Source organism: Vulpes lagopus, chromosome 16 (genome assembly GCF_018345385.1).
Source record: "Vulpes lagopus strain Blue_001 chromosome 16, ASM1834538v1, whole genome shotgun sequence".
In the NCBI taxonomy this organism is placed as follows: domain Eukaryota; kingdom Metazoa; phylum Chordata; class Mammalia; order Carnivora; family Canidae; genus Vulpes; species Vulpes lagopus.
The window spans coordinates 61,270,743-61,294,810 of record NC_054839.1 but is presented as its reverse complement, the minus strand read 5'-3'; the positions used below and the strand labels follow the sequence as shown (position 1 = coordinate 61,294,810).

General features: G+C 49.8%; 1 protein-coding gene and 1 long non-coding RNA gene across 5 annotated transcripts in view; one reads left to right on the top strand and one right to left on the bottom strand.

Annotated features, from left to right (window-relative positions):
* The window catches only part of WDFY2 (WD repeat and FYVE domain containing 2), a 158,012-nt gene extending 143,660 nt beyond the window's left edge, over positions 1-14,352 (bottom strand). The window contains exon 1 of one of the 4 annotated variants that reach the window (XM_041731090.1): positions 13,818-14,352. In XM_041731090.1, the coding sequence (XP_041587024.1) occupies positions 13,818-14,050 (233 nt within the window). In that variant the 5' untranslated portion in view covers positions 14,051-14,352. Of the gene's footprint in view, positions 1-12,708; positions 13,094-13,269; positions 13,599-13,817 lie in introns of those variants that run through there. The other 3 variants (XM_041731088.1, XM_041731089.1, XM_041731091.1) reach the window with 3 other exon arrangements.
* Positions 14,353-19,370: 5,018 nt separating this feature from the next.
* On the top strand, positions 19,371-22,453 carry LOC121476953. Its single transcript, XR_005984062.1, has 3 exons — positions 19,371-19,432; positions 20,388-20,553; positions 21,289-22,453. It is a non-coding gene; the product is annotated as an uncharacterized LOC121476953 (long non-coding RNA).
* The last annotated feature ends 1,615 nt before the right edge of the window (positions 22,454-24,068 follow it).

Below are 24,068 nucleotides of genomic sequence, written 5' to 3'. Positions count from 1 at the left end.
AGAGAGAAGTGGGATCTCTCAAGCGGTCACTTATCTGGGTTACCTGGGGCTTTCTGAAAGAAGGACCTTCATGCGTGGGAATGGCCTAGTTCCTTATCTGGTTGTCTAACGAGCAGCTGTGTCAGACAACTGGCAACATGTTTACTCAAGATGGACACCTTTGGAAAGGAACGCCCCCAGTCAAAATGTCAGGAACTTACACTACAAACTCCTAAAAGATGAAATTTAAAAAAAAATATCAGATGACCTTGGATACGGTGATCATCTTGTTAGGTACAAGGTCAAAGACACGATCCATGATAGAAATAATCGATCAGCTGTACTTCTTTAAACCTAAAATTTCTACTCAGTGAAAGACAATATCAAGAGAATTAGAAGATAAGCCACAGACTGGGAGAAAATATTTACAAAAGACACATCAAAAAGGACTATTATCCAAAATAGAAAAGAACTCTTAAAACTCAACAATAAGAGAACAAAGCATCCAATTAAAAAAAAAAAAAACAGGCCAAAGACCACTCACCAAAGAGCAACAGAAAGTAAATAAACATACGAAAAGATACCCCACCTCCTGTCATCAGGGAAATGCAAATGAAAATAACAATGCGCTATCACTACAAGCCTATCAGAATGGCCAACATCCAGGACACTAACACCACCAAATGCTGGTAAGGATTTGTGGAGCGATAGGTACTCTCATTTACTGCCGGAGGGAATGCAAAATGGTACAGCCACCCTGGAAGACAGTTTCTCACAAAACTAAACATGCTTGTGCCATACGAGTCAGCACCAACTGCACTCCCTGGTATTCACCCAAAGAGGCTGAAAACACGTCCACGCAAAAACCTGCACAGGGATGTTTACAGCAGCTGTACTGATAATTGGCAAAGCCTGGAAGCAACCAAGTCGTCCCTTAGAAGGTGGATGGATAAGCTGTGCTGCCTCTAGACAATGGACTATTATCAGCGCTAAGGAATGAGCCATCAGAAAAGACACGGAGGAAACTTAGACACGTATTACTAAATGAAAGAAGTCAATCTGGAAAAAGCACAACTATGGGCCTGGGGGTAGGAGGGAGACAAGGCCAACAGGCAAGCACAGAGTATGTTCAGGGCAGTGAAAATACTCTGCTTGGTATTGTAATGACGGATACGTCATCATCATACAGTTGTCCACAGACTATACAACACAAAGAGAGAATCCTAGGTAAACTATGGACTCTGGATGATAATGATGTGTCAATATAGGTTCATCCTGGTAACAACAAAATCAATCTCTAACATACCAGACAGTTAGTATTTTCCAAGGGCCAGAAATGCCAGCGAGCACTAAAACAGATTATTGTAATTCCGCCGGCATGGGAAGCCTCTCTTCTACTGAAGGTAACTGACTCCAGAAAAATATTAACCCAGATCTACAAAATAACAGGTAACAATGTAAATTTTAGAGGTTTTTTACACTAGAATTTAAAAATATTACATCTATCTACTTTAAAAACGAAAATAGAGAAAATACAAAACTCTCTAAATTCAAAAATGTATACATCTGGGGCACTTGGGTGGCTCCTTTGGTTAAGTGACTAACTCTTGGTTTCGGCTCAGATCATGATCTCAGGATAGTGAGATGGAATCCCAGGTCAGGTTCCCTGTTGGGATTCTCTCCCCACCCCACCCCACCCCCCCACCCCCCCCCCGCCACCCCCCCCCCCCCCCCCCCCCCGCCCCGTCCCTTTCTCGGCTTACCCATATGCACTAGCGCACTCTCCCTCTCTCAAATAAAAATAATTTTTTTTTAAAAAAGTATACATTCACATTTTCTATTTATGGCCACAGTCCTTAACATCTGTATAGGGCCTGCCAGTGTATGAAGTGTTTTCACATACATTATGCAAAACAATAAAAAATCAATTTCAGAAGAGGATCAAAGAGGGCCCCAGAACTAGTGTCATGATGCTGAGCCCTCTTTCCAGAAGCACTGGCATCTAAGGAAGGAGCTGGGAGAAAACTAGAGGGAAAGAAGGATTGACTGAAAGAGAAGGGACAAGGAAAAGTTGGAGGGACAAGACAGTTATTGAAGAATTAGAAAAGCAGCCTGAAGGAAGGCACGCAGAACCCTAACACTTCAGAGCACTGCATCGCTGAACCCTCAGAATAATCCCACAGGGCAGGTATTCTTTTAATTCCTGTTTATAGCTGCGAAGGTCATCACACCACTGGTGGTGGCAGCACTAAGGGTCAAATCCAACTTTCCCTGACTTGAGCCCCAGGCCCCAACATTGCCACAAAGCCTTCAGAGAGGGGGTAGGGAGGGATAAATGCCCTGCCTAATTTACCAGTATCTGCCTTTATTTTATATATTTACTGTGTATAACATCAGGATCCCTTATAAAATCTGTCTTAATATTTAGCATACATGCTTTCTCCTTCCATCCCCACCTAATTTTTTTTTTAATTTTTATTGATTTATGATAGTCACACAGAGAGAGAGAGAGAGAGAGAGAGGCAGAGACACAGGCAGAGGGAGAAGCAGGCTCCATGCACCGGGAGCCCAACGTGGGATTCGATTCCGGGTCTCCAGGATCACACCCTGGGCCAAAGGCAGGCACCAAACCACTGCGCCACCCAGGGATCCCCCCACCTAATTTTTTAAAAATATGGACTCTCTGGATATCTTCCCATTTCTTCTACTTCTTCTTCCAAATATCCCAAAACCTCAAACTGCTGGCTTCACAAAAGGGAAGCACTGCCTTTTAGATTTAGAGGAAGACAGAAAGCTGCATCTCATACGCGGTTTCCTCGCCAGTAGGCAGCAGGTGCAGCATGGGCGTCCCGCTCATGGCCTTGCCCAGACGACCTTAGCCAGAAGTGGGCAGAGCAAGGAGCCCGTAGAGGGGAAATAGAGGGGAATTCGAGGCTTGGCACAGCTACAACTCCCCAATGTGTCAAGAGAAGCCAGCAACCTGGACTTTTATGTGAAATCCAGATTTTTAAACTTGGCTATTAATTCAAACTTCCAGAAACATTGCATAGGATCAACATCCGCCTGAGGGTGAACTCAACCCATCAGTTGTGGGCTTCTAATGACCAGGCTTCCAACTGAGAACAGCTCAGTTAGACTTACATCCCTACCTCAATTGTTCCCCATGGAATACATGGAAGCTGCAGCCCTTAATCTCCAAGAGACCCATGGGGACAATGGACACACCATTTCAGGACATTGACAAACGGACAGAGTAAGCAGCCTACAAAGGAGCACGCAGCCAGCAGCCACATGTATCTCTTGACTACTGGCTTTCGGGGCACAAGTTTGGGAAGTGGCAGTTAAAAAAAAAATATCAGAGTAACATTACCCTCCCCTATCTAGAAAAGAGAAACAAGGGCTTAGAACTATATGAACGCACACAAACACATATTCAATAGCCCTGCCTTTGTGTATCCAGGGTGACTCAAAATAGTCAAGCCTTAATGGAACCATAGCAACGGGAAAATTCTCCCTACTTAGAGGCATGGTGGTATCATAAAAAACACAACTCTCCTTTAGTCCCCACCATCCAAGCTCCCAGTACAAAGCCAAGTGCTACAGGAATGTCAGCTCATGTAAACCTCCAAAAACTCCAGGAGGACTCATTATGCCCAACGTACAGATGTGGATACTGAAACTCTGAAATGCAAGACGTCTGGGATGTCTTGGGAAAGAGCCAAGCATCTGGAGCCCAGTGACGCCGTCTTATTCGCTCACCGACCAGTCCCAGAGACGTACTACCTACCGCAGACACATCACAGGAAGCCGTCAAGAACAACTCATTAGCTACAGTAACTCAAAGTGTAGAACTAGTATCAAAAGAAGCCCGTGGTAGGCCCTGCTGATGATGAGAACTTAATTTTGTGATAAAGGTGGTTTCACAAAGATATACAAAAGGAAGTAGAAGGACCATTCAATAAATGATGTTGAGATAATCAACAGCAAATTTCAGAAAAATCCTTTACATTCCTCAATTTATACCGACCAACGAAATACATTCCAAACAAGTCAAGAAGTTACTTTTTCACCAAATTATGTAATCAGGATAAACACAAAGACGCATATGCAATGACTCCCTGGGTTAAGAAAAGTACTTCCCAGGATTAGAATGATAGAAGGAAGTTCACTAGCAACAGAGGACAGATGGTTCAATTAAAAAGGAAATGTCCTCTGTGTGAAAAACAGAGAGGGCAAGGCAACGACCTGGATAACCATCAGACTTAGGCTCAGGCCACACCCGTCTGCGGAGGACGCGCCGAGAGCCGTGCAGAGGAGCCAGGAGCCGGCAGGGGAGGGGGAGAAACGGACAAAGGGCAGGAGCAGACAATTCACAAAAGGAAAAATAACAAGTAAACAAGTAAAATACAAAATATTCAGGGGGCCCCTGGGGGGCTCAGTCGGTTGGGCGTCTGACTCGGCTCGGGTCATGATCTCAGGGCCGTGGGATCAAGCCCCATGTCAGGCTCTGTGCTCAGTACAGAGTCGGCTTGAGATTCTCTCTCCCTCTCCCTCCCAGTCTGCTCCTCCCTCACTGTCTGTCTGTCTCTCTGTAAAATAATAAATATATAAAATCTTTAAAAAAAATTTTTCCACCAACCAAAACATATAAACACCAAGGAAGCAAGGCCCAAGAGACCAGTGGGGATGATGGACACACTGTTTCAGGACAACGCAGCCCACAGAAAGAGGAAAAAGCCTGCGAAGGAGAACGTGGCGGCCAGTGAGCACACGCGTCTCTCGACCCCCGGCCGTCAGGCGGCATGTCTGGGAGGCGGCTGTTTGCAGAGCAAAGTGACGGAGTAATCCCACTCTCACAGAAAAGACTATCAAGTAAGTTATCAGGAATTTTAAGTTGAGAATATCTGTAGCTGGTCAGTAGTGGCAAAACTAATATTCTAATATTACAAATTAATATTATAAAGTGGCACAAACATTTTGGAAGGCACTATGGTAACCTTCTAATTTCTTCTAAAGAAATAATCCAAAAATCTGGGAGAAGAAACAGCCGTCTGCCTAACACTTTTCATCCTAACGGATTATCAGTACCCTGAGGGCAGGGTGCCTTGCTCACGAAGGGCCAAGTACATACAGTATAAGCGTCACATAAATATGAGCGCAAACTGAAGGAAAACAAAAAGATACCACTATTTAAAACAATGGCTAAGGACTAGGTGGATGGTGGCGTGATTTTAAGTGGGGGCAAAAATAATAAAAGTCTGTGATTACAGCCATATTTTTGAAAGCTGCATTAGCAAAACTTCTAGAAGTAAATATATATAAAACACTAGCAGTCATGGTGCTGCTATGAGGTTTGTGAGTGATTACTTTTTATTATGGTTATATTACCTTTATTTAAAATGTAAACAGACTCCAGAGGAATTATTATGGTTATTTAAAATACAAATTAATCCTCGGAAATTGAGGAAAAGATAAAAGATATAACAGCAAGAGTGCCCGTCTGGCTTAGTCAGCAGTGTCAAGTCTTTACCCGGGAGAGACCTAGAGAGAGAGGCGGAGACCCAGGCAGGGGGAGAAGCAGGCTCCGTGTGGGACCTGACGGGGACTCGATCCAGGACCCGGGGGCACGGCCTGAGCCCGAGGCAGACACTTTGCCACGGAGACCCCTGGGCGCCCTGAGGATGCAACTCTTGATCTCGGGGTTGTGAGTTCGAGCCGCACATTGGGTTTAGAGGTTACTTAAAATAAAAAGTTTAAGAATGTAACAACAAATGGAAAAAGCGTGGAATCCCCAAGTAGCTTCACATTAAAGGTGAGAAGCTAAGGAGAGCAGCTGAGCAGGAAGGCGCAGGGGGGCGGGGAGCTGAGCTCTGCGGTCTGGACGAGGATGCATCCTGGGTCCTGGGCCCCGGGCTGCCAACAGGCGAGTGTGGCCAGGAAGCCAGGTGCTGTGGGCGGCCAGGGCCTCCCGTGGCCAGGTGGGCGCTGGCCTGGGGGGGGGGGGGCGGTTAGACACCTCCTGCCAGCGGCCTGGGGGGCAGTTAGACACCCAATGTCAGTGGCCCAGCGGTGGTTAGACACCTCCTGCCAGCAGCAGTGGGGTGGGGGGCGGTTAGACACCCACTGCCCGCTGTGGGGGGGGGGGTTAGACACCCACTGCCAGATGCCGGGGTGGGGGGCGGTTAGACACCCACTGTCAGTGGCCCAGCGGTGGTTAGACACCTCCTGCCAGCAGCAGTGGGGTGGGAGGCAGTTAGACCCCCACTGCCCGCTGTGGGGGGGGTGTTTAGACACCCACTGCCAGATGCCGGGGTGGGGGGCGGTTAGACACCCACTGTCAGTGGCCCAGCGGTGGTTAGACACCTCCTGCCAGCAGCGATGGGGAGGGGGAGGGGCGGTAAGACACCCACTGCCAGATGCCGGGGTGGGAGGGGCGGTTAGACACCCACTGCGCGGCCCGGGGCAGGGGCGGTTGGACTCCTCCCGGCAGCTTCCGGAGGACCAAGGCCTCGTCTCACGGGGCCAACCTCGGGCACCCCCGTGCTGCAGCGGGCTCGGCGCGCTGGTTGCGGGGTCCCGTGAACGGCCACGGGCGGGCCCACGGCGGAGGCCGCAGGTCACACGGAGGCCCGCGCCGGCCGGGTCTGCACACGCGTGTGCTGTGCGGGGCTGCGGGTCCGCGCTGCCCCCGACCGTGCTGCAGACCCCGGGCAGTCCGCACGCGCACGCCGGGCCGCTCAGCGTCACCCCCGGACCGGGCCCCCTTTTGAATTCCTTCTATTCTGATTCTGTAGAGAAGAAAAGCTTGGCTTGATGGCCACTTTCTTTTCAGGTAAGTATATGTTGTTACAATCTAAGTCATTGTTACAGATACCAACCGTTCACCACTTGAAATAATCTTAAATCGCAATCTATTGATTGATTTCTAAATGACACTTTTAATTTCCCCAAAACTGTTAACTTTTTAATGACATCAAGATGATTCTCAACGACAAACAGAAAATGTTTCTCTCTCAAAGCCAAATTCAACATGAAAACACAGGGAAAGATGCTCTACAAGGAAAAGCAGTATTTCCTTTTTAACAAGTTTGATTTGGTTTGCTTGGAAAAGATCAGCTCTCTAAAGCCTTGTCTAGCTACTAACATCCTATGATTTTTACCTATTTTTCTTTTTCAAAGTTTGGTTAACCCATGAGGTCTAAGATTATTGGCCAGGATTTCACAATCCAAGAATCAATCATTTTCGAAGGGTCAGAATTTTCCATTGTCCTGCAATATCCAGGTGAATGTGCCCTGATTAAGATCTTCGAGGTCCTGGACAGAATCTGGTTTAAGTGCATACATTAAGTGGAAAATTCAGAACCATCAGGAGCTCTGGGGTCACTGGGAGCTAAGCCTCCTCCAGTAATCCTCCTTAAACAAGCTTTCCCTTAGTGATCTTTTCTTAAAAAGTCAATCTGTATTCTGACCTTTAGAGACATAGAGGCAGCCTGTTTCCGGACAGATTTGCTGGCATAAAGACTGCCTCATGCTCTGAATTCAGCTTGAAGGTCTAATTTTCAACCATCACAAAGGGGTAAGTTCCCAGTTTGGGACCTTGAAACCAGCAATTATTACCACCAAGCAATGAGTCTCAAGTGCAGAGCTAAAAGTTTATTAATTTTATGCCATTAAGTAGAGACCGGACACGCACAAATTCTTTTAGATGGGTTCTAATTCTGTCCACTTTACCAACCTCATATCATCACTCTTAAGAATTCAACTTTCAGAACTATGCTTGCACTGTGGGAAACCTCTGATTTGCATTTTCAAGCATATTTTTTGGATGCAAGTGTCATGAATTACGTGGTGCATAAAAACTACCAGAACTCAGTTGAATTGAGCCAAGGTCTAAGTATTAGTGAAACAATGGTTTCTTTTCTTTTTTAAAAAGATTTTATTTATTTATTCATGAGAGACACAGAGAGAGAGAGATTGAAGCAGAGGGAGAAACAGGCCCCATGTAGAAAGCCCCACCCAGGACAGGATCCAGGGACTGGATCCCAGGACTTCAGGACCACGCCCTGGGCCTAAGGCAGGCGCCAAACCACTAAGCCACCCCGGGATCCCGAAACAATGGTTTCAAACAGAGAACTGAGATACTGCAATTTCACAATAAGAACCAATGGTGAATCCACCAACAGCATGAGGACTTATAAAACAAAATGAAATTTTAACATATCTGCTCAAGAAATAGTCAAGTAGTCATGACCACTTAGAACCAAGTGGTTTAGAATTTCAAAAAAAGAAAGAAAAGGAAGAAAAGAAAAGAAAGAGAAAGAAAGAAAAAGGAAAAGGAAAAGGAAAAAGGAAAAGGAAAAGACTGGCCTTAGAGATTAAAAACAAAAACAACCCCACCCCTCTACCCTCCCAGCCCCAGCCCCTGCTGGCCCGCTGTCCTGGCTGAGCAAGCTGCTGGTTTCGGTCACTCAGTCCAAAGGTCTTTGGCTTTATCTCTGCAATCACCACCTCAGGCCCCTTTCGTTCAAAACCCGTCTGCTCTACTCCTTCCATGAACAAGTACACAGCCTGGTGCTAGGCACCAGGGACCAGATCCCTTCACCTTGAGATAAAAATCTGACTCTTTTACCATGGGGGGGGGGGGGGGACTGTCTGCCCCAGGGGATTACAGGGAACACTGCTAACAGCCCGATGCTTAAACTGGCCCTGAATAAAATGAGAATATAAGGTAGCTGCTCCCCCACACTCCCTTGCCCATCACCCTCATCCCCAACAGTGCCCTCCCACCCACCCCAACACCCACCACCATAGCCTTGGATCTTTTTACCCAGAAAAGAATTGCAAATTCTTGTGCCCAGAATTTTTGGAAAGTTTCACTCGCCGCCGTGACTCCTCTGGAGACACTTTTCCAGATTCCTCAAATCGCTCAGAGCTGAGTTCCGAATTCAAGCTGACTGGCTCCTGAATCTATACTCTTAACCAGTCCATTCTAGGGCTTCTCGATGAATGAGTTTTCTTTTCCCTGCCTCTACCTACAAAGCTTTCTTTTACCCTCCCCTTTTCACATGAACTCCTACTCATCCTGCAAGACCCATCTGTAGGAGCGCTGCTTTTCCCTAAGCGCCGTGAGCTGAGATTCTTCAGGAACCCCAGAGGATGCTGTTTGCACCTGTCTTCAGTACATCTCCTTACACTGAGATAAAAACAGACCCCCGTTACCCACTGCAAAGGTACAGACTCCTGGTAAAAGAACGACTTCCTCTAGCGGCCCAATAGTAACTACCTAGAGTCCCCAAAACCGTCTGCATGAATGCCCAGATTGTTGATTTGTGTTCAAACAGGACACAAAGAACATATAAACCTAAACATGGGGTTGGGTCCCACCTGGAGAGAGGTCTCTTCTGGCCTTCGTCACGCAGAAGGGTAGCCCCGGTCAAGGGGGGGGTCCCCGGGAAGCTAGACTAGGTATCAGTGTTAACCCAAATCCAGCTGAGATGTCTGTACGAAGGTCCTAAGCACGGAATGGCTTCCACTCAGAAAAGACAGTCCAGAAGGCGGCAGGGACACGAGGGACCCAGAGTACCAAAGGGTGTGTGTGTCCCCCCCCCCCCCACAGAAGCCAGCTCTGTGGGGAGCAAAGACAGACCCTGAAATGGAAATGGGGAGTTCTAAGAACAAGTTCTGTCATTTGACAGCACCAGGAATCTAACCTCTCCCCTCGGACTGTGTTTCTATTTGTTAGGGCCCCTCACAGGTCCTTCCCCCGCATCCAGGAAAGCTCCAGACTGTCCTAACTGTGCTAAGATGAAATGAGGGGGAGGCTTTTTACTGACTCTTTGGCCTGAAGTTTAGAATATTATCAACCCACTACCGACAGCAGCAGTAGGATGAAAATGGTAATCCAAGTGAAAGAGTCCTCAGAAAGAAGAGAAAATGTAAGGGGCAGTAAGATCTGTGGAATCCGGCCACATCCCTATCCCAAAATCTCTTCCCTACCCCAAAATCCTCTTTTTTTTGGTTCTTAAAAATTTTATGTATTTATTCATGAGAGACACAGAGACCCAGGCAGAGGGAGGACCAGGCTCCCTTCGGGGAGCCCGATGTGGGACTCGGTCTGGGACCCCGGGGTCACGCCCTGAGCCGAGGGCAGACACTCAAACCCTGAACCACCCAGGCCCCCCCCACCCCCGCCAAATTCTCTTTTCAATACTAAATCTCAGAGGTTGTGGTTTCGTCTTACTATCTTCTAAAGCTTCTCCCTCACCACATTGTATCTTAAAAGGGTCTTGCCATTTCACCAAGGTGGTACGCACAAGTGCTCAGAACACAACAGAAACTTAAATGTGTGTTGGTGAAATGAATGAAGCAATGCATGGACTTTCTAAGTTTTAAGACATCCTGAAGACCACCCAGTCCAGTCCTTCTCCCACAAGTGCACGTCTGTCCACACAGGGCTTTAATAGGTTGTCACAAAAGCCAATCAACAAATACCAACTAAATGCCTACGATAGTTAAGATGCTGTGCTTTTAGGAACAACAACAGAAATATATGGGTCACTGATACAACAAACGTTTGGGGGCCCCCCATGTGTCAGACGCTTTGCTACAGGCCCTAAAGATGCTACAAGGAGTACGCCACATGTAGCACCTTAGGGAAATTATGGAGAGGATGAATGGACCATAAGTAACTCTAATACTACTTAAAATAGAAAATGTTAAGGGTTTTCAAAGGTTAGATAAAGGCTATCTGGAGTCAGAGGTCAAAAAGGGAAACCAGGTTCCAAAGAACTTCCGCGACACTGCCATTTGGGATAGGACATTCTTTGTGATTTAACCTTAGAGTTCAGGAATGAAAACGATTAGTTTCTAGCTGAAGTGGTTAATGGAAATGGCTTTGTAGGTTTTGACGAAAATCAATATTCTATCTTCATATCTTTAGCATTATGTCAAATGGAACCGACAGTGGATTCTGAAAAGAATACAGATCAATTCTCTTTTAATGGAAACCATCACCAAAACTACTCTAAATAACAAAGTTATTGTCACCTGTGAGTATGGAAACACAGATTTGTCAATCTGAGTACTGATAAAATCTATGTAAAGAATAATTCTGGTCTTACGGGTGGGCCTTATTTAACAGTAATTCGATAACTCCTATTATTTACATCATAAACTAGAAAAGTGAAAATCTGGCTACTATATAGCTACACATCACATTTCTTTTGTCCTATAAACAAATGAAATTTATCTTCCAGTTTCTTTCAGACACCTGGGACACCTGGGTGGCTCAGTGGCTTAGCACTGCCTTCAGCCCAGGGCGTGACCCCAGGATCCCTGTATCAAGTTCTGCATTCGGACTCCCTGCAGGGAGCCTGCTTCTCCCTCTGCCTGAGTCTCTGCCTCTGTCTCTGTGTCTCTCATGAATAAATAAATATTTTTTTAAAAAATCATGCTACTTCTGCTTCTCCAAACACCTTGAAATGCATCTCACTAAAGCTGTTTCCTTCAAGGGAAATGCATTAAAATGGGAATCAGGAGACTTGAGCCAGGCCTGGCTCCACCACCTGCTACCTGAATTTGGGCAGGTAAATTCTCTGGCCTAAATTTTCGAATCCATAAAATGAAGCCATTAGAGCAAATACCTGCTAAGATCCCTCTGAACTCTAAAAAGAAAAAAAAAAAAAAAAAAGACAAATCCTAAAAACTTACCTCTTACTCTCAAACCATCAACAAAAGCAAAAAGTTTCAAAACTAATGTTAAAGGACCTTAACTACCTTTCTCCTTCTTTTACTTGAGTCAACAAACTTATTTATGAATTTCCTACAGCAGGTAGGTTAAGCGGTTTCCTACAGTTATAGACTTATAGACAGGGAAACTGACACCAATATATCCCTTTAGAAACAATTATGTAACAAGACATTTCTAGGTCCAGAAGCAATCCCCTAAATGGAATTTTGCCTCTATCAAAAAAATTAAACACTCATTAACTTCTTTGAGAATTTCAAAATGTTTTTAATCCATGTTCTCCATTTCTGCAACATATTTTTTCTGTTCATTGGCTTGAACGGGGGGGCATTGGCCTATGTTTACAATTTTACAATTTTCCCTAACTGGATCTAGGAAATGAGTCCGGCACCTTCTGGCCATTTGTAGGGAGTAGGATGCAGACAAGCACATGTGCCTAATATACTCATCCCAGTCGCACTGAAGGACCTATCATATGAACACACCGAGCAGGCAAATTTTTTCGATGTAGGTATGTATGCAAAGTGCATACTCTGGGGAAATGGCTATAAGGACAGAAACGAACACGTTACTGCTTTCCCCCTGCCTGCAACTAGAGCAGTCACAGAGAAAAAAATCTCTCTGGCTCAGCATAAAGAACTGACATTAAGAAAACCTAACTCCTGTTTTAAGTAAAAGCCCCAAGTCCTATACCTCGACGCTGCTGCATTTTTCAGGACGTTAGTGGGTACCAGTGAAACAACAGTCCCGGATAAATGCCGTGACTACTATGTTCAAGCACCAGTCCCATGGGAATCTGCTGTCATCAGCCTAATTTCTGCATATTCGATGAATTCCGTTAAAGCGCAAATGCTACGACTGGCTGAAAAGCAAAGGGGAGGTAGGAAAGGCAGAACAACCCGCTTCACTTCTGCAAATTAAGTAAAATTAAGCAAAAAAAAAAAAAAAAGAAAGGAAGGAAGGAAGCGAGCAAAGGGAAGGACCTCGGAGCTGTCTGCAGCAGTGGTCCCGCGCGAGTTCTAGGTGCGTCCCCTGCAAGGGGCCGGAGAAGGACAGCAAAGACGAGGGGACTCTCCTTTCGGGAGCTGGACTCTGCACGACTTGCGGCATCCGCCGAATTCGCTGTGAGATGCGCAGGGGGGCGGGGGAGCGGGGGGCGGGGGGCCGCGGGACGGGCGGGAGGGGCGGCGCGGGCGGAACCGGGGCACCGCGGCGCTGCGAGCGCGAGCAGCCCCCCGCGCACCTGCAGGGGCCCCGCCCCGCCCCCCCGCAGGGCCGCCCCGGGTCCAGGGCCCCGCGGCCCGGCCACCCGCCCCGGGCAGGGCCGGCGCGCTCCGGGCTCCGGGCTCCGCGCTCCGCGCTCGGGGCTCCAGGCCCCCTCCCCTCCCCCCCTCCAGGCCCCCCTCCCCCCCAGGCCCCCCTCCCCCTCCCCCCTCCAGGCCCCCCTCCCCTCCCCCTCCCCCTCCCCGCAGGCCCCGCCCGCACGCACACCCGGGGCCGCCGGGCCGCCGAGCCTCCCTCCCCGCGTGCAGGCGGCGGCGCACCTGTCCTCCGACACGCTGATGACGCCCTCCTCCTTGGGCACGAGCACCGCCATGTTCACCACCTCCTGGGACCCCTCGACCCGCTGCAGCAGGATGGGCTTGCGGGTCAGCGGCTGCGGCTGCGGCTGCACCTCCGCCGCCATCGGGGACGCGGCGCGCCGCGGGGCCGGGCCGGGGCGAGGGCGCGGGGGCGGGCACGGGCGGAGGCGGCGACTCGGGCTGACGGGGCCGCGCCCCGGGACCCACTCCGCGCCCCCGGCTCGGGGCACCCAGACCGCCGCGACCCGGCTGCGAGCCGGCGCCACCGCCGGCGGGGGGCGGGGCCTGGGGGCGGGGCCGGGGGCGGGGCCGGAGGGCGGGGCCTGGGGGCGGCCGCTGGTGGGCGCGAGGGCGGCTGCTCTTCCGGAAGAGCGGTGGGGGAGGAGCGGAAACGCGGGGCAGGGGGCGGGGCGGGGCGGCCCCACGCGCGTGCGCCCGCCCGCTGGCCCCGCCCCCCGCGGCCCCGTCGCCGTCAGCCCCGCCCCCGGGGCGCATGCGCCGTCCGTTACCTGCGGGCTCCGCGACTCGTCACCTTCCACGTCAGGGGCTCAGTCCCCGCCCTTTTGCTGTCCCGGGAGCGCGCGTGTAAACACCCCCGGGAACGCGCTTGCCACGTGCCCCGCCCCCTCCGGAGTCCCCGCCAAGGGGGCGGACGCGGGGCGGGGAGAGCGCGCCGGGGCGAGGCCGGAAAGCAGCCGCCCGCAGGCAGGAAGGCGGAACGCGGTGGGACGTGACCGGGCATGCGCGCTGCTTACCTGTCGCGAGCGGCCTCAACGAGCGGTCGGCCGCGGCTGCGGGCACGGGATGCTCCCATCCTGCACCGGGGCCAGCCCGAGGGCTCCTGGGAGTTGTAGTTCTCCGGGGCCTCCTCGCCCTTCGCCTGGAACGACCCATCGCTCACCTGGCGGCCCGGGCCGAGCCGACAGGCTGTCCCTACCCGCTGGGCTCAGGCCGCTGCGCAGCCCGGAGATGGAGACCGAAGAGAATCCCTGGTGCAGGCGTCTTCTGGAGACGCCGTCTGCGCTGTGATCCGTGCGGTTTCCTTCAGTGACCTTAGCGGTGCGGGGTCACTGTGCCTCCCCGGGGCCCGCGCCCCCGACCTGCCCCGGGTCCCATCCCGGGTCCAGCCTTTGCAGCTTGCTGCAGGGGCAAGGGGCGAGCGTTACCGATGTCACTGCGGACTGCCGGGTGCCTGGCGCCAGGGCTCCTTGCACCATGACCCTCCCCGACCTCTGGGACCAGGCTCTGGGGGTCCCAACAGCCCCGCCAGGGCCGGGCCTCCTGGAAGCGCGTGTCCAGAGGCGGCATGTTGCGAAGCACCTGTCCCTACCACGGCCCATCCCTGCGGAAGTTCTGCGAGGCGCTGGAAAGGGATGGAAAGGGAGACAGGTGTTTCCCGGCTTGGGGACCTGGAACGAGGCATTGCACTTCTCCGAGCCTCAGGTTCCGCATCCCTTAAGTGGAAAATAGTAACACCCACCGTGGGTGTCACGTGAGGCCTGCAAAAGACAGATTTTAAGTGTCTTCATGCACAGTAGATGCTGTAGGATTCGAGCGATTGGGACATGGACATATTGGGGGGGGGGTCATTATTCAGCGACCACTGTGGAATCAGGTACTATTCTTAGGCTCCTGACTCTCCTCCTGTCCACTGCTGACCTCCAAACCCCTATACGTGCTGCTGCTGCACTCCGACACTTACCTGTTCAGTAGGTGTTCCGAACATCCCCGAAGAGTACCTGTAAATCCACTGCATCAGTCACACAGTGGTTTAGAACTCAGTTCCTAAGCGTCATCCTTGATTCTTCTCTTCTCCTCCCAGCTCTTGTCCAAACCATGAACGAGCCCTATCTGCATGCGCTACCTCCAAAGTAGATTTTAATTTTCCCACTTAGACGCCTGGGTGGCTCAGTGGTTGAGCATCAAGCTTTGTCTCAGGCCGTGACCCCGGGGTCCTGGGATCGAGTCCCACAACCGGCTCCCTGCGAGGAGCCTGCTTCTCCCTCTGCCTCTCTCTCTCTGCATGTCTCTCATGAATAAATAAATAAAATCTTTTTTATTTTATTTTTTTAACATTTTATTTATTTGTTCATGAGAGACACAGAGAAGAGGCAGAGACACAGGCAGAGGGAAAAGCAGGCTCCTTGCAGGGAGCCCAATGTGGGACTCGATCCCAGGTCTCCAGGATCATGCCCTGAGCCAAAGGCAAACGCTCAACCACTGAGCCACCCAGGTGTCCCAATAAAATCTTAAAAAAAAAAAAAAAATCTTTATTTTTCCCACTTACATCACCTCTACCCCAGTCCACGTCACCATATGCTCTGGCCTCTGCCACCACAGTAACCTAACTGCTTTCCCTGCTGCTTCTCTTGAACCCTTACCCCATTGAGCCCAACCCATCCAATCCATTTTTATTAAAGTGGCCAGAGGATTTTGTTTGAAATATATAAACCAGATCATATTACTGCTCTGCTTAAAATTTGTCAGTGGCTTACCATTGCACCTGAGATAAAATGCTTCTCCAGCCTCACACTCTCTAAGACTTGACTTGCAAAGTCCCAGAAACACCAACCTTCTTCCTGCTGGTGGCCTTTGCAGTGTTTGCCTCTAGATACTTTCTTCTTTTTTTTTTTTTTAAGATTTTATTTATTTATTCATGAGAGACACAGAAAGGCAGAGACACAGGCAGAGGGAGAAGCAGGCTCCCAGTGGGGACCCCGATGTGGGACTCGATCCCGGGACTCCAGGATCACGCCCTGGGCTGAAGGCAGACACTAAACTGCTGAGCCACCCAGGGGTCCCCAAGATACTTCTTCTCACCACCCAGTCTTTACTCCAGTGTTAGCTCCTTAAAGAGTGTTACCCTCCCACCTCTCGTGTACCCTACCTCTTCATAACACTCACTGTCCTATCACCCTGTTTTGTTTTTCAGTCTTCACTTCTGCCCCAAATAATCTTTACTACTTATTTATCTTTTAGTTCTCCCTCTTGTAGAGAGAAGCCCAGGAGAGAAAGGACCTTATCTGCCTTTCATCATTGTATTCCCAGCCCCTAGAATAGTCCCTAGCACATGGGGTAAGTATTTGTCAAATGAATAAATAGAAAAAAAGAGAAGCGGGTCTGAATTTAAGTCTTTCCCATTAGAGCATAATGGAAAGACTGGAATCTGGCCCTTGCCCTAATTCCTAGGATGGGATGATCCTTGGGGGAAGACACACAATAGGCAGATGAAAATATCAATATGGTAAAGCCAACAGGTGAATAATTGGTATCCAAGAGAAGGGCCTCGTGTGCAATTATCCCTTCTCTTCCTGGCAGCAGGCACAAGGGCCCCCTCAGCAGCAAGGTTTTGTGGCTCTGACGCCTGGCTGCACATTAGAATGCCTTGGGAACCATCTCTGAATGACTGAATTTGGTTTTCTGGAAGCTTGGCTTGAGAATATGAATATTTATAAAGTTTCAGGTGATTCTAAAGTAGGTAACCCTTGGTTTCTAGTCTCATCCGGGAAGCCCAGACCTAGGAACCCAATGGAAGGGTGCAGAAAAGTGATGAGTGGTACAGAGGGCTGGGCCTCCAATCATGGGGCACATGTCCCCTTCCCTTGTCCTTCCCCAGCATGAGGGACTAGCCAGGCTGCTTGCTCTACCACTGGTAATATCTAGTGCTTCTGATCAGAGCGTTGTCCCTTTTTGTGTGGTCCATCGAGTGGCAAAAAGCCCTCCTCACCTGTGCCAGAAGCAAGCACAAGACTTTTGCAGAGCTCTTCCCTTAATCTTCCTCTCCGTTCCTCTCTAGCCTGGGCAGGCTGGGGTTAACAACAGGTTTTCATATATGCAAAGGTATGAAGTAAGGCTCATCTATGTACAAGAGCATCTATGAACCTGTCTGAATGTGTAGATGCATATTCTTTAGAGCAGTTTTAGATTCACAGTAAAATTGACCTGAAAGTAGTGTCCTGGCTTATCTACATCCCCCACCAGAGTGGCACATGCCTTACAATCAATGCACCTGCACTGATACATCTTTACCACCAAAGCCCAGAGTTTACCTCAGGTGCACTCTTGCTGTTGTATATTCTGTGCCTTTGGACAAACGTATGATGTATCATGTATCCATGACAATAATACCTATAGAATATAGTTTCACTGCCCTAAACATCCTCTGTCCTCTGCCTATCCATCCCTCCGTCCCCAAGCCCCTGGCAGTCACTGATCTTTTTATTGTTCCCATAGTTTTGCCTCTTCCAGAATGTCGTGTAATCGGAATCACGCTGCTCTAGATTTTCTGCATCCAATAGGGTTGAATAGAATGCATGGGGGAATGAAATGGAGCCTACGAGGGATGAATATGCTCGGACATATATACACGTAGGACTTCCAGATCGGCTTCTTTCGTTTACTAGTATGCTTTTAAGTTTCCTCAATGGCCTTTGGCTCATTTGGGTTTAGTGCTGAGTAATATTCCATTGTCTGTATGTATCATAGTTCGTCTCTCCATTCACCTACTGAAGGCCATGTTGGATACTTCCAAGTTTGGGCAACTACAAATAAAGCTGTGATAAATATCCGTGTTCAGGTTTTTGTGTGGGTACAAATTTCCAGTTCCTTTGGGTAAATACCAAAGAGCCTGATTGCTGGATCGTGTGGTAAGAGTGTATTTATTTTTATAAGAAGCTGCCAATCTGTCTTCTAAAGTGTCTTCCCACCAGTTAGGTTCATCTGTATTTCAGAAGAAAATTAATTCTCCTGGGCTTTTCTGCAGAGGAACTAAGAAGGCAGAGTAGAATGAAGTGGGAGTGGAAATGAGCCTTAGGGAAATGGCGGCAGGTGAAACAGTGAAAGAAAAGAGAGAAAGAGGAAGAGACTTTATGTTTCTGTTCCTTCTTTGCTTTGTCTTGACTAACAACTCTCATGCCACTGCAGCCCCACCCGTACACCAGTACACCAGCCCTGAGCGAGATCAGGTGAGAGGCAGGGCCTGGGGCTGTGCTCCTTAGAAAATCCAGAGGAGAGCAGAGGAACCCCAAGTGCATTTTGTCAAGAAGTGGCTCTACGACCCCTGTCACTTCGTAGCTCTCAAAAAGTGTTTATTGGCGGAAAGCGTGCATGGAAACCTAAACCCCTCAGTTTACCCGTCCAAGGTCTTAGATCTATTAGACCCTTGGTTTAGCTTCAGGAAAGTCAGACCTATTCACACTTTTATAGACACTGTCTTCATTCATTCTCTCTTCCAGCAAACCAGTGGCTGCTGCGTTCCGGGGAGTGAGCAAGGTACTGGATGGACCCTTGTGAGTCAAGGGCAGAGCTCAGTTTGGCTCAGACCCCGATTTCATCGTTGGACGGCCACTGGCTTTGGGCAAGTAGCGAAGAGGAGTCGATGTGAGAAGATCTGGGTTTAAAAATAAAGGTCAGGGGGGATTCCTGGGTGGCGCAGCGGTTTCGTGCCTGCATTTGGCCCAGGGCGCGATCCTGGAGTCCCGGGATCGAATCCCGCGTCGGGCTCCCGGTGCATGGAGCCTGCTTCTCCCTCTGCCTGTGTCTCTGCCTCTCTCTCTCTCTCTCTCTCTCTCTCTCTATCATAAATAAATAAAAATAAATTTAAAATAAAATTTTAAAAAATAAAAATAAAGGTCAGGACTATGCCCAGGTTCTGCTGTGGTCAGTTTTGCTCTAAATCTCCTGCCTCAAATAAGGTTAAATAGGATGTATGAAGGAATTAAATGGGGCCTCTGAGGAATGAATGTTGCTCAGACAAAATACTGAGATGGGAGGAGCAGTGAAATAAATTGCCATCTAGGCAAAATGATGAATCCACTTGGAGGGGTGCGGCCTCTGAGTCTCTTACGTAACCACCGTGACTTTACTAAGGACTGAACATTTTGTATTTTGTGACAACTTTTGGGGAATACTGCATTTTTCTTTTTTTTAATGTTTTGTTTCTCTTTTTTCTTTTTTTTAGACTGTATTTATTCATGAGAGACACAGAGAGAGAGGCAGAGACCCAGGCAGAGGGAGAAGCAGGCTCCATGCGGGGAGCCCGACGTGGGACTCGATCCCGGGACCCCGGGGTCACGCCCTGAGCCCAAGGCAGATGCTCCACCACGGAGCCCCCCAGGAGTCCCAGGTACCACATTTTTCTACATGGGGCTGTTGTCGGTTCCAGTTTCCACGTAAAATCATAGACATGAGGAGAAGAAGTGATTCTGTAAACAAGGAACGAGAAGGTCTTTATCTCAAAGGCCTTGACTGAAGGTCGTGGTTAACGACCACGATTCTAATGTTGCCGCTGGAGTCCTGGAAGAATTGTATCTGAAACTGCTTCTCCCCCTGCCTGCGTCTCTCATGAATGAATGAATAAATTATTAAAAAAAAAAAAAAGTCCTAAGGAGAAAGAGACCAAGATGTGAACGCCAGGCCGAATGGTGGAACCCAAATTTTGTCCTCCTACCTTAGATCCCTGAAGAATTTCACGGGCTTCTTCCAAAACATACATTTTTTTACCTCCAGGGTATGAAATCCCAAAGAACGTATATCCTACATCGTATGTTCGCAGATTAAGTATTTTCGAAAAGCTGATCCTCTTCCGAAGTCGGCGCAGGAGGGGAGCTAGAAGCCGCACCCCGGGCAGAACGAGGAGCGAAGCAGCCGGTGGCTAGCGGTGTGGCTCCCTCGCTGCGCGCCCCCTCAGGCCATCCTCAGTGCCACCGGAGTAATCTTCCTGAAACTCGGGTTACTCCCTGGCGGAGCCTAGAACCTTCGGGAAGGTTCCACGTCTCCAGAATTGAAAGCACCTTCATTCACCTGGCTCAGGCCTCCCTCTGCAATCCCTCTCCCACGGACACCCCCTCGACCGCGGCGACGGCCCCAAGTAACCTGAAATCCTGCTCCATCTTTTAGACACCGAGGGACTGCCGGCGGCCACCGCACTGGGCCCGGTTCGGTCACGCCGCTGGCTTCCTTTCTCTGCTGTCGCTTAGTCCCGTGTGACATCTTTGTCCTCTGGTTGGCTCTCCTGGAGGTAGCAAAGTAGAAGCCGGCGGCTCTCAGGTTTAGACGCTTTTTCTTCCATCCGATTGCAGGTCTTCCCCACCCATCAAGCCACAATCCTGGAGTGCTCTCTGGTTGGACACACCCAGCCCTGACCTGACGTCCCCCAGGAATGCCGTGTGGGCGACATGCTCCTCCGAGACCCCGCTGTAAGGGAAGAGTGGTTTACGCTGCCTGGCTAAGGCCAGTCAAGAGAGAGTAAGGTCCATTATGCTCCCCCCCGTGGCTGGGTAATTTGGAGGGAAGGAAAGAATGGATGCGGAATAGGCACCTTCAGACCCCAAACTACTTACAATTCTCCAAGCCTTTCGTCCCGTGGTTTAGCTCTCTGCCCTCTTTCTGGAAAGTTCTTTTCCCTCTTCATCTGTCTAGTAAATTCTTACTGTGCTCTCAATTCCAGGCCAAGCGTTTCGCACCCTCCGTAAGATCTTTTGGGATCATTCACCCCAAAGAGGGGATTAGGTCCCTCTGTACACCATTCTTAGACCAAGTACCAACTCAATTTATTGCCTTTCTCATTGTTCATCAATTATTTGTTTGATAGATTTGTCTCCCTCCAATAGATCTTTAACTTCTTGAGTACAGAACCCCTATCTTTTTTAATCCTTCCTCTTGACATTTATAGAACGACCAGAGCATAGACGAGTATCCTTTTTTTTTTTTTAAGATTTTATGTATTTATTCATGAGAGACACAGAGAGAGGGGGGGGGGCAGAGACACAGGCAGAGGGAGAAGCAGGCTCCATGCAGGGAGCCGGATGCAGGACTCGATCCCGGGACCCCAGGGTCACGCCCTGGGCTGCAGGCGGCGCTAAACCGCTGAGCCACCCAGTCATCCGGACGAGTATCCCTTAAATAAATTCTGAGTTTGGTTAATTCTGCTGGAGATTGATCACCACCTGTTGGTCACCACGCCATGTGCTCTGCGCGCAGGTGTGACCTCCTGCGATGTCTAAGGAAATGAAGTGATCATCACTGTCAGCAGTTGCTTCTAATACCCCTACTCTTGGTAGGGCACAGTGTGTGTGGCCAGGGAGGCTAATAAGGAACCCACAGATGATAACTTCTCTGCCAATGATAACGCTGATGGTGGTGATGCAAATAGTCTGGAGGACCCTGGGAGTCCAAGATGACAAGACCTTCACTGCAGCAGATGCCAGTAGCTTTCCTCGGAGTCGCAAAAGCAGCAGAAGACAGGCTCTACGACCTCGGGGAAGTCACATGTGAGTAACAGCTAGAGGCTATTAATAGTGTACGATCCTGTAGTATAAATTATACGTGTGTGACGGCGCTGCAGCAACAGTATTTGGCTGATTACGGAGGGAGGGATCCGGGCGGAATGATATTAGCCAGGAAGGGCTCTTGCAGGGGTGAGTCACAGGTTTTCGAACCAGGGGCTGATATGATGTAGATGGCACTCAAAACTATTGTCTTAGCAACTATGTAGAGATGAGCCGAGATGGGAAAGCACAAATCAGGGAGACCAGGTAGGAGGCAGGAATGCAAAAGAGGTGATGGGCACCCGGACTGGTGTGTGGGCTGTGAAATAGAGCTGGAATGGCTTAGAGAAGGCATTGCAGTGGGTTGCATAACAGCGTGGGCTTTGCAGACAAACTGATCTGGGCTCCGATCCTGGCTCTACCACCGACTCACTGTGTTACTTGGGTAACTAACCTACCTGCTGAAGGTCTGTCCCTTCGTCTACAAAACGCACGTGTGGACACTTGTCGATTTTGCTGCCTTCCAAAGGGATTTTAACATCCTTCCAAATTTGAGTGAATCCCAACCTAAGTGCGAAGACACAGGGGACGCTGCTCTTCAGCCGGCCCCCGGCATCTAGGACACAGGCACGTGCTCCGAGCAGGGCCAGTTGATGCTCACCCACCTCTCCGTTCTGGGGAACAGTGATGCAAAGACTCGGTGGCCAGTTTGAGGATATTTGAGCCCTCTGTGTCGAGATTAGAATCCGGGGGTACGGGCCTGCCTGGCTGGCTCAGTCGGTAGAGCGTGCAATTCTTTTTTTTTTTTTAATATTTATTCATGAGAGACACAGAGAGAGGCAGAGACACAGGCAGAGGGAGAAGCAGGCTCCACAGTGAGTCCAGTGAGGGGCTCTATCCCAGGACTGGGCTCACGCCCTGAGCCCAAGGCAGAGGCTCAACCACTGAGCCACCCGAGTGTCCCTAGAACATGCAATTCTTGATCTCAGGGGTGTGAGCTCAGGCCTCACGTAGGGCTTACTTTAAAAAAAAAAAAAAAAAAAAGAATCCAGAGGAGGCATGATGGGGCACCTCCTTGGAGACTGTGACTGAGGTAGGACGTCCGCTCTGTGCTCTGCTTCTTCCCTTGGTTCCCCCCCAAACCCCGTCCTCTACCTTCCCGTGGATCCTGTGAATTGCCTGACATCTTTCCAGTTACTTCCTTTTCCACTTCAGTTACCTGCTATTTGCTTTCAAGAACCTTGACTAGAGCAAGTCCTCACAGGACCATTTTGGGGGCGGGACAATGTGTATCGGGCCCTTTACCAAAGACGTGTCATGGGAAAGCCCTGACTCTACCATTGCTCTAAGAGAACACAAAGAAAATGAGGGAAAAGTGACCGACTTTGATGGCTGTCTGGATGTGGAGGAGGACGAAGGAGGGAGAACGGGCGCGGTAACAGGCTCACAGCCCCGTCCTCCCCGCCCTGGCTCTGCCTCCCCCGAGGATCTGGGAGCCAACAGCAGGATGAGCTGCGTGAAAGACGGCGAGAGACGGCGAGACGTTCACGGCAAGACACCCACGGCTCAGCGTGTCGACAGAACAAGGTGTGTTACTGACGTGACACAGCCTGGACTTGTTGGCTGGCGCACAGGCTCCTCATAACCCCGCTGGAACCTGCCCGTCCGGCCCTGATGGTGCCACGCCCTGGGAGGCCCCGACGCCACGCTCGGGCCCCGCTGCGGGGTGTCCAAGAGCACACGGCGTTGTGCCGAGCTGCGCTCCTCTGCAGCCCGTGTTCTCTGTGCCTGGAGTGTCCTTCTGATCCTCCCTCCACTTGAACTCAGGACGTGGTTGCCGCTGTCGTCCTGGACGAGGCCCTTCCTACCTCCCTTCAGGCAATGCCGTCTGCTCCTCCCTGGGGCTCCCGCAGACCTCTGTTCAGGGCTCCGGGCTAGTGGGGTCTTGATGTCTGCCTGCACCACCCTGTGTGGCCCCAGACCCCAAGGACCGTGGCTCGGCCATCCGTGCATCGCCGTCGCCTGACAATGTCGGGCCTGAAGACACCACTTCACAGCCTCGCTGTTGAATAACCAGAACCTCTATCGTGTGGTTAGAGCTAGAAGGGTACATCTGTAAGGGGCGCCCGGGTGGCTCAGTGGGTCGAGCACCCGGCCCCTGATTACAGCTCAGGTCATGCTCTCCGGATGCTGGGATCGAGCCCCAAGTCGGGCTGCGTGCTCAGCCGGGAGTCTCCTTGGGATTCTCTTCCTCAAAAAATTAATTAATTAATTAATTAATTAAAAATTAAAAAAAATAATTCTCTTCCTCTGTCTCGGTGCTCTCTCTCCTTCTCTCTTAAATATATAAACCTTAAAAAAAAAAAAAAAGAATATATCTGTAAGATCGTGTGATTTGGGAATCCACACCCAGAAGTCAGTCTTGTTCATTATTCGTGTATGTATTAAATAATAAATAGTGTCCGTTGAACTTCCCGGCCACTAAAGGGCCGA